Genomic DNA, 18,099 nt, shown 5'->3' with positions numbered 1-18,099 from the left:
TTTAAACCATTAATGTACTGAAATTACAATGATGTATTTTCTGATGTTGCATAATTCTTAATTTCTTCATTCTTAATAATAAACCATAATAACCTTAACTTCTATAAAAGAGACCACTGGTGGCAATTAGATTTTTTTAAGTGATTTTTGCATTTATGATTATGAATATAATTTAGGCCAAAATTTTTTGTTTTCTTGTACTGCTTTTATCTAGTTTTGTTACCTTAAAAGCTACAGCATCATATTTTCTAAAGCAACTTGTACTAAATAGACACCGTTTTTGCTTAACATTTGAATAGGACTGACTTGTGAAACATCTAGACTTTTTGACATTTTTGGGGAAGGGGGAGTGAGGAAGGTAAAATGAGGAAGATTTTTTGATAACTCTTTCAATTTTTAAAATAGCCCTAATCTATTTAATTTCTGTATTTATTATACCAAATTTTGCAAGTTATATTTTTCCCAGAAATTTCTTTCTTATCTAGGTTTTTTGATTTATTGTTTTCATAAAATTCTTGCATGATTTTCAAAACTCTCTATTATCTCTTTAGCTATCTCCTTATTTTATTTATTTAATTTTATTTTTTAGATACAGGGTCTTGCTCTATTGCCAGGATGGAGTGGAGTGAATGATCATAGCTCACTGCGGCCTTGAACTCCTGGGCTCAGAAGATCTTCCTCCCTAAGCCTCCCAAGTACCTGGGACTACAGGCGTGCACCACCATCCTCAGCTGATTTTTAAATTTTTTGTAGAGATGGAGTCTGACTATGTTGCCCTGGCTGGTCTTGAACTTCTGGCCTCATGCAATCCTCCCACCTTGGTTTCCCAAAGTGCTGGGATACAGGTGTGAGCCACTGCACCTGGCCCTTTCTTATTTTTAATAAAGAAAATAATGTTGGCCAGGCACGGTGGCTCATGCCTGTAATCCCAGCACTTTGGGAGGCCAAGGCAGGAGGATCATGAGGTCAGAAGATTGAGACCATCCTGGCCAACATGGTGAAACCCCAGCTTACTACAATACAAAAAATTAGCCAGGCATGGTGGCATGCGCCTGTAGTCCCAGCTACTCAGGAGGCTGAGTCAGGGGGAATTGCTTGAACCCGGGAGGTGGAGGCTGCAGTAAGCTGAGATTGCGCCACTGCACTCCAGCCTGGCAACAGAGTGAGACTGTCAAAAAAAAAAAAACAAAAAAGAGAGAGAGAAAATAGTTTTATGTTTTCTATTCTTTTTTGTTTAGTCTTACAGAGGTTTGTTTACCTTGATAGTCTTTAAAACACAAGCAGACTTTAGGGTTGTTGATGATCTTTTGTGTTGGATCTCCATGTCACAGATTTTTTTCCTTTGGGTCCTTTGTTCCAGGAATGAGGCTGGGGGTGATAGTGGTGATGAGGAAGGAAAGGAGAGTAAGATTTGCTCTTGCTTCACCCCTCCTCCAACCCATGATTGCCTGTTATTTCCATCTGACAGCAAGTAGAATAAGGACTTGAGCAGTAAGGAGGAGGATACGCTTTGAGAGGGGTTGAATATTCCAGGGAAGAGTATAGTGTGAAAAGATGGAAAATCTCAAGACATAGCTGCAGTGCAAAGGAGAGCTATGGTCTTGGGGCAATAAATGGCAGTGGATGCATTAGGTCAGGGACTGTCTTATTTCCTCTCAAGTCACAGGCTACCAGAAAGGCAATATCTGAGGTTCTCACAAGACTAACATGTGCTAGGTTAAATAGAGAGTGGTTGTCACTAATAAATCAAAGTATTACTAATAGTAAATGATTCATTCTGGAAAGTCTTGGGGCTTTCTATTAGGGCTCTTAGGGCCTGTATCTTATAAGATGCTAAGCCTAGACCAATCTGAGACATGAAAAATATGTATTTCTAATGAGTTTAAAAAAATTACTTATACTCTAATTTGTTCCCAAAATAATTTAATGTGACTGTGCTAACAATAATGGAAATGTCTCTACCCTGAAAAGCTAATTACAGTAGTTCCTCCTGTGTCTGTGCAATCATCTTGGATTGATTGTGAAATGCCAGTAGGGGTGGCATTGACAGTTATTAACTCTACCTCTTTGTAATATTTGCTGTTGTTTTGTTTTTGAGGCTGAGAAGATGGCTTAAAAGTGGTCTAGACTACTGTGTATGACTTCCAATACCAAGAGGTTGGAAGGTATTCAAGCAATTTTCAGTCCGGTTAAACTCAGAGGAATACCTTCTTGTCAGGCAGGTTTTACATTTTATCTGTCGTTAGGCCTACTCAAGACTACAAAATAAAAAGAGTAAATTTACATCAGGTAATAAGGCAAAAAGAATTTTAGTAACTTCTCACAGCATTCTCCTCTGCTTTCTTGCTCACCAGTCCGTTGGTGGGAAGAGTGTAATAGACTAGCAAGGCGCATGTGGGAACTTTTTGAGTGTTATACATTTTTTCCAAAACTTGGTCTCGATGGAGGTTCACGTGTGTATAAAATATTTATTAAGCTGTATAATAAAATTTGTGTGCTCTATGTATATTATACAACAAAAATGTGTGATTTTTCTTTTATTTCCTAAAAGGATAAATAATACTAAATACATTTTTTTTTTTACTAAGTCAGAAGAGGTTATATAAATGTGTTGTTCCTTAACAAGACTTTTAATATCATCTTGAAATTCCATTCTGTGGCTCCCATGATGAACTGAGTTCTTACTGTCTTTCATTTTGATCCTCAAAGCTGCTTTGCTTCCCAGAATGTTTTAAATTAAGTAATTGTTGTTAGTTTGCATTTTGTTGATCTTATACAAGTTAGAAATAGCTTGAGGAAGTTTAGATAAAAAGCAAACACCTATCTAAACATGAAAAGTAATCAACAATGTGCTGCATATTTAAGTATTAGGTAAATACAATTTAGAGGTTAATAAACTACCTGCTTTATCTCCTTCATATTGGTTTCGTTCTGCTTTCATTGGTTGTTTAATGAGAATAGATAACACAAAGAAAAACCTTTGTATTAAACTAACATGCTTAAATTTAGATTTGAAACATGTAAGAGCAAAAAGTGGTAGTTAATAGGAATTTATGGTAAAGCTCGTCATAATTGTGAATATTCAGTTTATTTGTATTAATGGTTTATCCAGGTTTCCTACTATGGTGGTGGTTAATTTTACCAATTTTACTATGTTTATCACAGACTCCTTGGTTATGTACAATGGACTTGGGATTTCCAGCTTTCTTTTTCTTTTTTATTTTTGAGATGGAGTCTCACTCTATTGCCCATGCTGGAGTGCAGTGGCGTGACCTCGGCTCACTGCAACCTCCGCCTCCCGGGTTCAAGTGATTCTCCAGCCTCAGCCTCCTAAGTAGCTGGGACTACAGGCACCCGCCACCATGCCTAGCTATTTTTTTTTTTTGGTATTTTTAGCAGAGACGGTGTCTCGCCATGTTGGCCAGGCTGCTCTCGAACTCCTGACCTCAGGTGATCCACCTGCCTTGGCCTCCCAAAGTGCTGGGATTACAGGTATGAGCCACCATGCCTGGCCTCCAGCTTTCTTAAATAATGAGAACTAACTCCTTGCTTCCCTTTGACTCTTGTTTTTATAGGCAGCCCTGCAAGTTGGGGGCCATGGAGAGAGGCTACACCAGTGTCGAGAAGTCATGCTTCTAACTTACAAATCCATCCCCATGCAAGTGGATGGGGAGCCCTGTAGGTTGGCCCCAGCTATGATTCGGATCTCCCTGAGGAATCAGGCCAACATGGTACAGAAGAGCAAGAGGAGAACATCCATGCCTTTACTTAATGAGTGAGTCTGCTCATGGCCTACCTTGCTTAACACGAAGACCTTGGAGAGGAGAGTGCAGAGCATGTGCATGGTCTGGGAACCTCACTGTGTTGGGAAGAGGAAAAAAGTCCGGGAGACTCAGCAGTTCCTTGGTTTCTCTCGTGGGAACATATAGAGTTTTTTCCCCTTGTTTATTGTACAGTTCCACACCCTTCTTTTAGTAGTTATTACTGTACATGAGATAGATGATTCTTCTTCACTGACCACTTGAGAATATATTTATTGAGACTCTAGAAAATCATTGAGAGGGATTCTAGGGTGGTAAACTGTGTTCAGGTAAATGTGTTTTTGTTTGTTTTGTTTCAGGGAAGCACATAGTTAGCCTGCTCTTTACTTAGGTCGCTTGGAGAGTGTTGGTTTCTCCAGTCGCGGCTGGTTGGCAGAGCTGGTCAGTGGCTGGCCTCTATCCACATTGCATCTCTTTCTGCCTGCCAGCGAATTGTTCCCTTCCTGATGTTCCTATTTTGGGGTCCTGCATACTCTGGTGCTTCAACTCAGCATTGGCTATCTGGGCAGCATCCTATTGTCCAGACATAGCCTGACCCACTCTTTCACACGTGGTATCCCTCCTGGAGTTTTCCTTTCTTAGGCATTTTAATAAACTGACTTGAGGTAAGGTAATAATGACTAGATATTTAGAATGCATATTCATTTTATAGTGTGTCTCACTCCAACTAGTGATTAAGTGTCTGTGGGGTTGGAGAAGGGGATGGATAATGAACGGAAGTTTTGGCATCTTTTGAATATTTCCTATATATCATGCTGTATGCCTAAGGCCATTTCAGGGCTTAGCCTTGTGTCATTCTCTGTCACAGTGAGGGACTCTCAAAGGTGCTTCTCCCGTTTGTGGCCTGTCATGCATGGTTATCTATTTGCACTGAGTGGCTGGCTTCCTTGTGGTGCCTGTAAAGCAAGGGCATGCTTTGCCATGCATTTATGCAGAAGTCCCTAGAATAGCCAGCAACACAGGTGCCCTCACTCACTACCAACACTTACTGTTCTCTCTCTGTGGTGGCCCATGTTGATGAGCAGGATTAGGTAGTGCTCTCAGAGTATTCCAGCTTTTGGCATCTGGGTCTCAGTTTGAAGCTGGGATAAAAAATCGACTCTGTCCTCTCCTTCCTTCTCTCCCAGAATCCAGACTTCCCCCAGAATTTTTCCTAGATTATTTTCCAGAGGTGTTTTTTAGTTACATGTCTTTCTTTGTTTACATTTAGCGTTTAGTGAAACTCCTGACTCGTTCCTCATGCTGCCTGCCCTCCCTGCCTTTACCTTCTGTTAGGTTAAATACACAATTGCTGAGGTTATATTTTAGAAAACGTGGAATGTCAGTAGTTGTATATGGTTCATCAAATTTACCCTAGAAATGTTAGAGTTAAGTGGACCATGGGTTTGCCAGAAATCTATGAAATACTAAGTGAAAAAAAATCTCTGAAACTGTACTATAGTCTATGTTGTTGGGTCACTTTTAGATAGTTTGTTAAGAAGATATGCAGAAAAAGTTTTTACTATGTTTAGGCAGAGAGCTCATAGTCTTAGGCCTGCTTCTTCTGTATTTAATAACCTTATCAGACATGAAATGGTTTTCAGCTGGTTTAGTTTTAAACAGCTTTTACCTTTGTGTTGAGAATTCGTATTTGCTCAACAACCATATTGTTAAGAATTCATTTGGTTTTCTGCACCTATAGAAGCACATAAAAAGAATTGTTTTCTTTTTGTACTCATGGCACACGTGATATATGATGGCACTTCTTGTTAGCACTTAGCTATGCAAGTGTTCAAGAAGCAGCCTCAACTTAAAAATACTGTTACTGGCTGGGTATGGTGACTCACACCTGTAATCCCAGCACTTTGGGAGGTCAGGTGGCCGGATCACTTGAGACCAGGAGTTCAAGACCAGCCTGGTCAACATGGCAAAACCCCTTCTCTGCTATAAATACAAAAATTAAACAGATGTGGTGGCACATGCCGGTAATCCCAGCTACTCAGGAGGCAGAGACACCAGAATCTCTAGGACCACAAGGCAGAGGGTGCATGGAGCTGAGATTGCACCACTGCACTCCAGTCTGGGCAACTGAGCGAGACTCTGTCTGGAAAAACAAAACAAAACAAAACAAAAACCCCAAACAACAACAACAATAACAAACACCAGAACTGTTATTTACTTTCTACTAGAGGCAGTGGTGCCTGCATCCAGGCCACCCCATGCCCTCTGAAAGACTTACGAGAAACGGGAATAATAGTATAATTTTCATTTTATTAATGAATATTTGTAAGACTTAAAAATAACAAAAATCTTTATTACTACTTGTGAAAAATTATTCAACACTATATTTTCAGAAAATCAATACAGATAGCACATTTTCAAAAGAAAGCAAAAAACCCTAGTCACCTTGTAATATTTGCTTACTAAACCTTAATTTCTCTCATTCTAATCTTATTTACCTTCTATGATTAAATATTTCTTTTGATTTTACCAGAAAACCTTGTTTTGAAATCTAAGGTCTTCCACTGGATTTCCAAGTGGAGTTTCAAGTTCAAGGTCAGCCTTTCCTTTAAGACTTTTCTATAAGTTTTCTTCCACCTTCTGAGTCCTTCAAGCCTTTCTCTGCTTTGGCCATCAATTGTGTGAAGTGTACCATTTCAAACAATGAAGAAAGAGAAATTCGAAAGACATTTTCTTTTTTTCCTGCCTTCCTTTCTTCGCCTTTTTTCTTTACTCGAGGAGATCTAGTCGAAAATATCTTTAGAATTTTTAGCTTAAAAACCTCTGTGTGTGTGTGTGTGTATGTTTGCATGTGTGTATGTCTGTGTTTGCGTGTGTGCGTTTGCATGTGTGTATGTGTGTGTTTGCATGTGTGTATGTATGTGTGTGTTTGCATGTATGTGTGTTTGCATGTGTGTGTTTGTGTGTGTATGTTTGCGTGTGTGTATGTATGTGTTTGCGCGCGCGTGTATGTGTGTGTTTGCGTGTGTGTATGTGTGTGTTTGCGTGTATGTGTGTTTGCATGTGTGTATGTGTGTGCGTGTGTGTATGTGTGTGTTTACATGTGCGTGTTTGTGTGTATGTTTGTATGTGTGTGTGTTTGCGTGTGTGTGTGTGTGTGCATGCGTGTGTTTGCATGTATGTATGTGTGTGTTTGCATGTGTGTATGTGTGTGTGTTCCCAATAAGAAGAAGGTGGCTGTTTAATTCATCTTTAAAAATTAGGCTCCTTTCACACAGCATGTTAATTGGATATTCAAGACGTAAGTGCTGTGGGTCCCTTAACAGCAGTTCCCTTTCCACTTACATGCCAGTTCTCCTTGTGGTTCTGCCCTTTCTCTGGGAGACTGTATCTCTGATCTGTGTCTTCAGCCCAGAATTTTCTTCTAAAAATTGAAGACTGATACCCAAATATCTTAGTTAACATTTTTACCTTAATGTCTCGCGGTAACCTCAAACTACATGCTAGAAACTGGACTCATTAACTTTATTTACTTGGCTTTTCTTCCCCACCATCCAGTGAGCCTATTCCATTCACAGTTGTACACAGGAAACTACCATCCACTCATTTGTCCTGTTCCTGGCCTTTGAGGTTCTCTCAGTCACCTCTACTTCTATACACTTGTGTTAGTCCATTTTTGCATTGCCGTAAAGAAATACCCAAGGCTGGATAATTTATTTATTTATATTTATTTGTTTATTTATTGAGATAGAGTTTCACTCTCTTGCCCAGGCTGGAGTGCCATGGTGCCCTCTTGACTCACTGCAATCTCCGCCTCCCGGGTTCAAGTGATTCTCCTGCCTCAGCTTCACGAGGAGCTGGGACTACAGGTGTGTGCCACCATGCCCAGATGTATTTTTGATAGAGACAGGGTTTCTCCACGTTGCTCAGGCTGGTCTTGAAGTCCTGGGCTCAAGTGATCTGCCCACCTCAGCCTCCCAAAGTGCTGGGATTACAGGCGTGAGTCACCGTGCCTAGGCAAGGCTGGGTAATTTGTAAAGAAAAGAGTTTTATTTGGCTCACAGTTCTGTAGACTGTACAAGTATGGGACCAGCATCTGCTTGGCTTCTGGTGAGGCTTCAGGAAGTTTACAGTCAGGGCTAAAGGTGAATGGGGAGCTGGCATATCACATGGTGACAGAGAGAGCGAGATGGGGGAGGCACCATACTCATTTAAACAACTGATTGTCACATGAACTCAGAGTGAGAACTCACTCACTACCCCAAGGAGGGCACCAAGTGTTTATGAGAGATCTGCCCTCATGACCCAAACACCTCTGACCAGGCCCCACATACAACATCGGGGATTCCATTTCAACATGAGATTTGGATGGGACACATGTCCAAACCATATCAACATCCATCAGGGTAGCTACCACATTCTTTGAACTCTATCTTCTATTTATTTCCCAAGTCTTTCACGCTCATCCCCTCTATCCTCTCTACTGCTAAAGCAGCCAGAGTTCAAAGGTCATGCGAGCTACCTCTCAGCAGCATTACTAAAATATGCTTCTGACTATTTTCTTCTTCCCACCCTTGCTGCCTTCACATAATCTGTCTCTTCTGATATACCAGTTAGATTGATCTAAGAATCCCAAGCGTGTGTTCCTTAGCTTTGCAGACCTTTTCGATCACTCCCTTCTTCATTCTCTTTGCTCTTTGTTCCAGGGAAGATTGCTGTTCCTGGAACAGTAGCCTGTCTGCTACATCATCCTGGTTTTGCTTTCAGGTCCTCTTCTTGCAGTGCCCTCTGCACCTCTTTATCTTCTGCTAACTCCTTGCTCACAGCTTAGGACCCCATTGAATTACTACTTTTCCTAATAAGCCTTTTCTGTCTACTTCTAGCTGTTAGATGTACCTTTACATGCTTCAGTGGTGCTCTTGGTTATTTCCATGACACTACCTACTAAAAATAGTGTAATCATGGATTTACTCCTCCCTTCTCTGCTCTGTGGGGAGGCCCTAGGATTTTCCTTTTAGGATCCCCAGTCTCGGTCATAGGTCCTGAGACACAGTCACATCTTGCATCAGCGACCCACACTTGAATCTATTCTATGAGGCTGTCTCTGCTGTGTTTCTCAGAAATTGCTTTCTAAGATAACATAAGTCTAAAATTTTGTGAATATAAAACTAATATCAAATATGTTTTGATCACATTGTCTTATAAATGAAAGATACATATTTAATGATTTCAAGCTATAGCCCACATGGATAGAAGGGATTTCCATGAGAAATAGTTAACTAATAGGGCTTCATGATGCCACTAGATCTTCATTTATGCAAAAGGAAAAATTAATGTTTCCTAAAAAATATTTCTTGGCTTATAACCCCATTTGCCATTACTATACACAAACTAAAAAGCTAGGTCCCACTGTGTCCAGAAGCTCCTCATTTATATGGGAGCATATGTCATTTTATCATAGCATAGGAATCTACACAGAGTTTGAACTCCAGTAAATACCTTCCCCACAAAAAGGAATAAGCAGATGTATCTAGGTTCATATTCGTATGCTAGTAACATGATAAGCTGGATTATGTTCTTTATTTGCAAGATGCCATTGAAGGAGAATAGCAACAAAATTACCCAGGTGTTTCAGGAGATCCCCAGGTATTTCAGGAGATCTTCAATGAACTATTAATAAATAGATAATATTATCCTTAGTTCACCAGTAATTAAGGCTTCATTGTTAAAGATGATCATTTTAACCAATGGCCAGATTTCTAGTCAGCAAACTTTGAATTGAGCAATCGAATTCCATCATCCTAGGCTGCTGAGACGTATTATATTGGTTGGAAATGATAGTACTTGGAGGATAACACAGACAGAGAGAGGCTTGGACTGGAGTTAACTCATGGGTGACTTTGTATGAAAAGTTATGTATCCTGCAGAACAGAGATCCAGGGAACTAGGTCTAATGTAGTTCCAATGAAACTCTTTAAATAAGAGAGTGGAGAGAATAATTATGTAAAGTCAACAAAACATTTTGGGTTTAGTTTCTTAAATTCTACATTTTATCTTTTCTAGCAGCTGCTGTAGACTCCATTATAAAAGAAAGGAGAAAAGGGAGAAATCTGTGGTTTGATTTTTCTCCCCAGAATATGGGTAGAATGACAGCAATACAGTGATAAAATGAGACTTTCTTGGTATTACCTTGGGAGTTTTTTAAAAGCCTTTGTTGTTTAACTGAAGGAAGTTGAAGTTTTGGTTCAGACATTTTTTAAGATTATTGTCTTTTGATGAGTGTTCCTATAAAGCCTGGGGAAACCTGATGGCTGTGTGATGAAAGGGTTAAATTCACTTTGAATCTTTTCAAAGATGAGTTTACCATGCCAGCCTACCACACAATATGTAAGTGCGTGCCTTCTCTCCTTGGGTGTCCTGATGGGCCTGAGCAAGGGAGGCCATGGTCATCCCCCCGCACCCCCCGACCTGCTGTCCTGCATCGACCCCAGCCTGGCCCTGCTCCAGTCTGTGACTTGCCTAGAACCAGCGCCTTCTGTGTGTCCTGTTGGCTTCATTGCTATCACCGGCTTTTTTTGGATTATTTCCGTGGCTGGCTTGGTTTTCCTTTTCCTTTCCTTCGCTGTTTGGTGATGCGCTCATTTAATTTCTGTTTAAATTTTGTGTGTCTCTCTTTCTCTCCCCTGGCTTGTTCCTTGTCTGTCCACGCTGTCGCTGACTCTGTCTTCGCTGCTCATTCCCTGCTGCCTCTAGTATTCACCAGGTGCAAACTGCGGACCTGCGGCGAGTGTCTGCTCCCCCCGGCTCCTTCACCATGTGAGTACAGTGCCGTTCTGTTTCTACATTTTCTCCCCAGCCTCGTCTCCTCAGGGTTGGACTACCTGTGTCCCTTGCCTTCACAGGTCTGTTCCTCAGATAAGGAAGCCACCTCACCAGAATTGCTTTCTGTTGCCCTCTTTGATTTGAAATGGAGCTGTGAAGTTTTTTATGTTCTATGTGCTTCCATCCTCTATCTAAGTTAATAGTTCAATTTTTGGATGAGATACTTTAGGGCTCATGGTTGCCTGGGGTTGTGTAGAATTCCATACTAAGCATTGGTTTTTATGGAAAGTGCATAATACCATTAGACTATGTCATTACTTACAGCTCAGAGATAAGCTTGAGGAAGTGCCTGCAGCCCTCAATTTCTGGATGAAACCTTAAGATTATGCATGGAGTTTTGAGTGTGTGTATGTGCGTATTTCTATTTTGGAAGATCCATAGTTACGATAAAAGTTCAATGACCCCAAACTGTCACTGAGTTAGCAAAATGCATTTTTATGTATATTTAGGAGTTTCTGCTTAATGTAGTCCAGGGTATTATTTTTTTCTACTGAAAACAAAAAATATGTTTTTTAGCATTTCAGCTCAGAATTATTTTGTGCTCTGGACTCTGCTTTGTCCTTGGTTTTCTCCATATCACATATGCTTGTCTAGCATTCATTATGTTTCAGGGACTGTTACAGATACTTTACATATTAATTAATTTACTCTCCCAACAACCCTTGGCCATATGTGGTATAATTATCTCCCTTCTATGCATGAGGAATCTGATAGAGAGCTTAAGTAACTTGCCCAAGGTCACACAGTTAATAAATCATAGAGTGGAATTCAAACTCAGGAAGTCTGGCTTCAAAGTTCATGTTCTTAACAATTTGCAGTCTGCTGCCTTTCATCTGTCAGGATCCTGTGTATTTCTCAAGGCCCACTTGAATGATTACCTTTCCAAATAATTCTGCTTTGATTCTTGCTGTCAGAGTTAACTACACCCTCACTGGAGTTTATCATTCATGTATCTGTTACAGTTCTCAAGGTTTAATTTAGTGTTAATTACTTTAACTCTGTGTCTGTGTATTTCACACAGTAGACTTAGGCTATTTGAGATGATTGGCAATATCTTAATATGAATTTTGTGTTCCCAGCCCTGTTCAGAGATTTTAACATGAAGTATTCTGAAGCCAAACAATGATTGGTTGGTTTTCTTGGTGGAATGAATGAATAAAAGAATACATGTCTAAATAGAATTGTACAGTATATAACATCTGGTGATATATATGACAAAGCAATTCCTAAAGTTCAGTTATATAATCCTACTTTCAACCCTCGTCTTATGCATACTAATTTATTTATTCATTAAACTATGTATTCAAAAACCTTTATTTTACACTTGCTCTGTGTCAGACACTAGTTTATGCTTTGTGTCTAGTGGTAAGCACAACATAGCACTACCTTCCTGGAGCTTACACTTGAGCAAAGAATCAATAAGAAAATGACATTTGATTGCCAATTTGAATGTTGTGGCTGGAGTAAAATTGTGTGTTCTATAAAGGCCAGTTCAGTAAATTGGAGTTTAAGGAGTGGCTGCACGTGATCATTATTTTTAGTGACTACATTGATCGTGACCAAAGAATTGAGAATGTTAACAGCAGAAACGCATATGATAGTCATCCTGTTTCTATCATGGGTTAAATTTTGGTTGTATTTACACTTTAGTCATATATCTTAAATTGGACTGGTTTATCTCTTTTTCCACGAGTGTGTGTGCTACGTACAGTGAAGTAAATGGTCATACTTGTTTCTCTAGGGTGCAGCAGGCACTAAGTTGTGGTTACTTTAAAACTTGAATGTTAATTTGAAAATATTTTATATCTACGTATGATATATATTAAATATTACATATCATAGATTTCCTACCCACAGGTAAAACATTTATATGATAAACATTAAATCAGGATATTATTTTAAAAATCAGATAACAAAACTTTATAGAATACAGCAAGGAATGTGGAGAAAAGTTTAAGCACAATATATGCATTTTGTCTTTTTATGTTATAGCAGTGAGGATAACCTTGATTTACTCACACACCAGTGTTTGCTAATTTCAACAATGTTGAGAAAACCATGGTAACATTGCTTTGGTCCTGTAGAAGTTAAGAGCCCCAGTATCATGAAGTGAGTTTTTATATATTTTTGTGGGTGAAGGGAAGGGGATTGCAATCTCACCGGCCATTCTCTGCTCAGAACAACTCTTTTTTACAGATCTTTTCTTTGGGTGAACCCTCTCTTTATGCTGCTCTTGAAGCAATTGTTCCTTCCTTGAGAAACTTGAAGTAATCTTTTTTTCTCTCTAGCTTTCAGAAGACTTTTTCTCCAGGGATGGAGTGCATGGTGGTAACAATGCAATGCATGAAGTATTAGGAATTGCAACATACTACTAATGCCTGTGTATATGCAAAATTTCCAGTTTATTCAAAGAAAAATCATGAAATTTTCTGTTTTGATCATATATGACAACATATGAATTGATGAATTTTAATCAATGGAATTTAGTGGTCTCATCCAATAGGACAAAACAAAGCAAATAGAATATTTCTCCCCAAATCTTGTACAGTGCAACTCAATGAATTAATACATTCTTTATAATTGATTGGCTTCATGATGAAGTAAAGTCCTCATTGGAAGACACATGTACACACTACATTTCATAAATCATGACTAGTCATGCTAAATGCTGTAACTGCCAACTCCTATTCACCTAATGCCAAAAAAGTGTGAAACTGCAGAATGTGTCTTTCTAGAACTCTCTTAGCCTTTAGTAGCTACCTCTCATTAGGTTCTATTTCCCTCCTGCTCTTCCCCCAACAAAATGAAATACTGTGTTCCATTTACACCTAATTTATTCATTGCTTTCATCTGCCAACAAACATTATTGAGTGTTTACTTCGGTTACTAGATACTCTGTGGGATATTGGAGAAGCAGAGATGAGGACACTAAGGTTTCTGCCCAGGAGAAACGAACACACTAGGAACAAACCCAGTTGTGTTGCCTATGACAGAATTATGAAGCAATGCGACAAGCATTCAAGTAGAGGTTCTGGTTGTTCTTCCATATGAATGACTTTGTATTGAGTGTTTATTATATTTGCTTTTATTTTTAATATTTAAACTTAACATACTGTAAACCTGACCTTTCTTGTGTACAGTTCCATAAGGTTTAAGACATATAAAGATTCATATAATATAAAGATTCATAACATATAAAGATTCACCACCGTAGTCAGGATATAGATCAGTCTGTCACCCCAAAAGAACTGCCTCATGATGTATCCCATTGTAGTCAAACCCTCCCATCTCCCAACCTCTAGCAACCACTAATCATTATAGTTTTGTGTTTTCAGGAATGCCATATAAATGGAAGTATACAATGTGTGGTGCATTGTAGTTGGCTTCTTTGACTGAACACTACACCTTTGAGATTTATCCAAGTTGTTGCATATATCAATTATTTGTTCCTTTTTATTGCCCAGCTGTATTTCATTGTATGGATGTTTTAGCTTGTTTACCCACTCCCCCATTGAAGGATATCTTGGTTATTCTTCCAGTTTGGGGCAATTATCAGTAGAGTTCCTATAAACATTGATGAACAGGTTTTATGTAAACATAAGCTTCATGTCTCTAGGTTAAACATGTAGGAATGGGATTGCTGGGTCATATGGTTAAGTGTATGTTCACCTTCGTAAGAAACTGACAAACCGTTTTCCAGAGTGGTCGCACCATTTTGCAGTTCTACCAGCAATGTAAGACCATTCCAGTTGCTCCACATCCCTGTCAGCACTTGTACTGTTAGCATTTGGGAAGCATGTGTCCAAGTCTTTTGATCATTTTTTAATTGGGCTGTTTGTTTTCTTCCTGTGAGTTTTGAGAGTTCATCATGTATTCTGCCCCCAAGACCTTTGTGTGCTTTGCAGGCATTTTCTCCCAGTATATATCCTGTCTTTTCATTCTCTTGATGATATCTTTTGTAGAGTAAAACCTTTTGACAGAATCCAGATGATCTTTTTTTTTTCTTTATTGAGTTGTGGTATTGGTATTATGTTAAAGTACTCTTTGTCTAATTCCAGGTGAATATTTTCTCCTTTGCTTTCTCCCAAAAGTTTTATAGATTTTCTGTTTTGCATTTAGTTATGTGATCTGTTTTGAGTTTTTTTCTATAAGATGTGCTGTTTAGCTTGAGGTTAATGTTTTCGCATATGGATGTTCAATCCTTTCAGCACCATTTGTGAAAAGATTATCTTTTTCTATTGAATTGCCTTTACAACTCTATCAGAAAATCAATTGGATGTACAAAAAGTCATCCCTTAGTATCCATAGGGGATTTTTTCCAGAGTCCCATTTCTTAGATTCTTAGGTGCTCAAGTCCCTCATATAAAACAGGTATTTGCATATAACTTATGTACATACTTTCATGTATTTTAAATCATCTCTAGATTACTTATAACATCCAATACAGTACAAATGCTATGTAAATAGTTGTTATACTGTATTGTTTGGGGAATTGTGATGAGATAAATAGTCTGTACATGTTCAGTATAGACAAAACCATCATTTTTTTCTAACTATTTTCAATCTGTTGTTGGTTGAATCTGCAGATGTAGAACCTACAGAAATGGAGAACTGATTGTGCACACACACGTACACACACACACAGACACACAGATCCAGTGTAAACTCTATTCTGTGCCATTGACCTATGGTTTATGCCTTTGCCAGTGCCATATTCTTTCTATTATTGTGCCTTTATAATAACTCTTAAAATCTGGTTTCATTATTCCTCCAAATGTATTCTTCATTGTCAACACTGTCATGGCTATTTGAGTTCCTTTGTCTTCCCATAAACATTTTTAGAATCAGCTTGCCTATGTCTCCAAAATTTCTACTAGAAATTGGATGACTGGAATTATATTGAGTGTATAGATCAACTTGGGGAATGTTGACATCTTTACTGTGTTGAGACTCTCAGTTAATAAATTCTTTATGTCTCTTAGTTTATTTGATTTGTCCATCATTGCTTGGTAGTTTTCTGCATAAAGATTTTGTACATATCTTGTTAGATTTGTGCCTACGTAGTTCATGTTTTTGGAGCTATTGTAAATGGTATTTTTTGGCGTGTTTTAAAAATGTTTGTTTCCAATTGCTCATTGCTAGTATATAGAAATACTATGGATTTTTTTTTTTTTCTTTCGAGACAGGGTCTCACTCTGTCACCCAGGCTGGAGTGCAGTGGTGCGATTTCAACTCACTGCAACCTCTGCCTCCTGGGTTCAAGTGGTCTTCCCATCTCAGCCTCCTGAGTAGCTGGGGACTGCAGGCACAGGGTAACATGCCTAGCTAACTTTTGAAGTAGTGTGGATTTTTATATGTTGACCTTGTATCCTATTGGCCTTACTAAATTCATTTTTTAGTTCTAGGAGTTTGGTAGCATCCTCAGGATTTTCTCTGTAGTTCAGCATGTCTGTGAATAAGGATAGTTTTATGCCTTTCTTTCTAATCCGTATGCCTTTTCTTTCTTTTGCATTGTTGTCCTGGCTAGGATTTAGAGTACAATGTTGAATAAGGGTGATGAGAGTTTCCTTCCTTGCTTTGCTTCTGATATTAGGGAGAAATCATTCTGTCTTTCACCATTAGATTGATTATTAGTTGTAGAATTTTTGTGGAAGTGTTTTGTCAGTATATCTGGAAAAGATTAGGGCATTATTTGTTCTTTATATGTTTGTTAGAATTTACCAATGAAACTCTGTGGGCCTCAAGATTTTTTCTCTTTTTAAGCAATAAATTCAATCCCTTTAGGAGTTGTAGGACTACTCAGGTTATCTATTTCACCATGAATGAGTTTTAGTTGTCTTATAGTGGCTCGAGGTGTTTGAGGAATTGGTCCATTTCATCTAAATTGTTGATTAATGTATGTAGAGTTGTTTTATTTCCTTCTCTCTTTCATGTCTGTGAGGTCTGCAGTACAAGTTTTCTTTTATTCCTGATATTAGTAACCTGTATCTTTTTTCTTCTTTGTCAATCTTGGTAGAGATCTATTTTATTGACTTTTTTGAGGAATTGACTTTTGTTTTACTAACTTTCTTGACTGTTTTTCAATTTGCAATTTTATTGATTTCTGCCCTTTATTATTTCCTTCCTTTTGCTTGATTTGGGTTTATTTTGCTCTTTTTTCCCCATTTTTTTCTAAAGTGGAATCTTTTATTTATTTGCTTCAGTATGCAGTTGACTCAAGTTCAGGCCACAAGTTTTGACTAATCTTCTAAGGGTTGTGGTTACAATGTTAGTTTTATTTCCAAAGTCTTTGCATTGCTATTCTTATCTGTGTGGCTTATGAATGACTAAGTTGCCAGTATGGGATCTGGGGGGAGGTCTACCCTGTAGTTCAGTTCCTAAAGTCTATGACCTGGTGTTTAGGGCTAGATTCATGTATTTGCAGCCTAGAGATAAACCCCCAAGAGTTCGTGAACATCTTTATGGAGTTGTTTTCTGAGTTCCTTCCTCTCTGCTGTCATCCCTGGTTCCTTCTGGTTTCTTGGGGCTTCCTTTGTTTGGTCTTTGTGCCAGAAAGGCTAAGGCTTTAGTTACCTTACTTTGCTGCATAGTGCCTACAACTGTGTTCATGTCCAGGGCCAACCAATGATAACAGGAAGAAAAAGAAGCAATGATAGTTTATGCTACTCTCTTGGCATCATAGCCCCTGTGATTAGAGGGGAAGCCCCACTTTCCTCCTAAGTTTAGATGCCCGAAGGCTTTGTCATTACTGTTGCCAGAAATAGTGAAAAGGCCTGAGTAGTGGTGTAGTGGGAGAAAATGGAGGGGGGAAAAAAGAAAAGGAGATCCTCTTCCATTTCTTTCAGCATTCAGAGTCCCTTCTTTTCTTAGAGCTGGAGCACAAGCTTTTTCCTGGAGCTCTTTCTCTCTGCTCCTGGTGTCCCCTTTTGGACTTCATGTTGCCTGGAGTCCAGGCTGGGACTTACTGGAGGGAGAGGGGTTTGGGAGTTTACTACCACTTTGATGGTATCTTAAATTCTGATGTTCTTCACCAGTCTACTGCTATCGTTTACTTTTCAAAGTTCTCAAATAGCTGCTTTATGAATCCTGTCCACAATGTATAGCTGCATTCAGTGGGGAAGAAATAATGCTGTGTGGTGACCCACCTTCACCAGGATAGGATTTTCCCTGCTTTCTGAAGCAGAGAACTATCGGACTGCATTCCTTCTTGCCCACTGCAGTGACTCAGCTAGCGTCATAGCTAAACTCAGCAAAACAACTTTGCAGAGAGACCAGTGTATTTTGAACTACAACTAACATATGTTAAGTGTAATATACCATCTTGCACAGCAGTTACAATTTAAACATAAACAGGATATAACCCACTGCTAAATTGTGTGGGTCTGCTTATTACCTTGGGAAAAGCAAAGTTAGAAACAGATCCACAAAACAAGTATGAGTTGTCATATTTGACCAC

The 18,099-nt window shown here is 38.8% G+C and overlaps 1 protein-coding gene across 2 annotated transcripts in view; it reads left to right on the top strand.

The window, feature by feature from the left end:
* DGKI (diacylglycerol kinase iota) overlaps window positions 1-18,099 on the top strand; it is a 467,928-nt gene that overhangs the window by 291,155 nt on the left and 158,674 nt on the right. For both annotated transcript variants that reach the window (XM_007983056.3, XM_073009376.1), the window contains exon 20: window positions 3,576-3,775. In XM_007983056.3, coding sequence (XP_007981247.3) covers window positions 3,576-3,775 — 200 coding nt within the window. The remainder of the gene's footprint in view (window positions 1-3,575; window positions 3,776-18,099) is intronic.

This window comes from Chlorocebus sabaeus, chromosome 21 (genome assembly GCF_047675955.1).
Source record: "Chlorocebus sabaeus isolate Y175 chromosome 21, mChlSab1.0.hap1, whole genome shotgun sequence".
Lineage (NCBI taxonomy): Eukaryota > Metazoa > Chordata > Mammalia > Primates > Cercopithecidae > Chlorocebus > Chlorocebus sabaeus.
The sequence above is the reverse complement of the archived record's forward strand: the minus strand, read 5'-3'. Positions and strand labels throughout refer to the sequence as shown.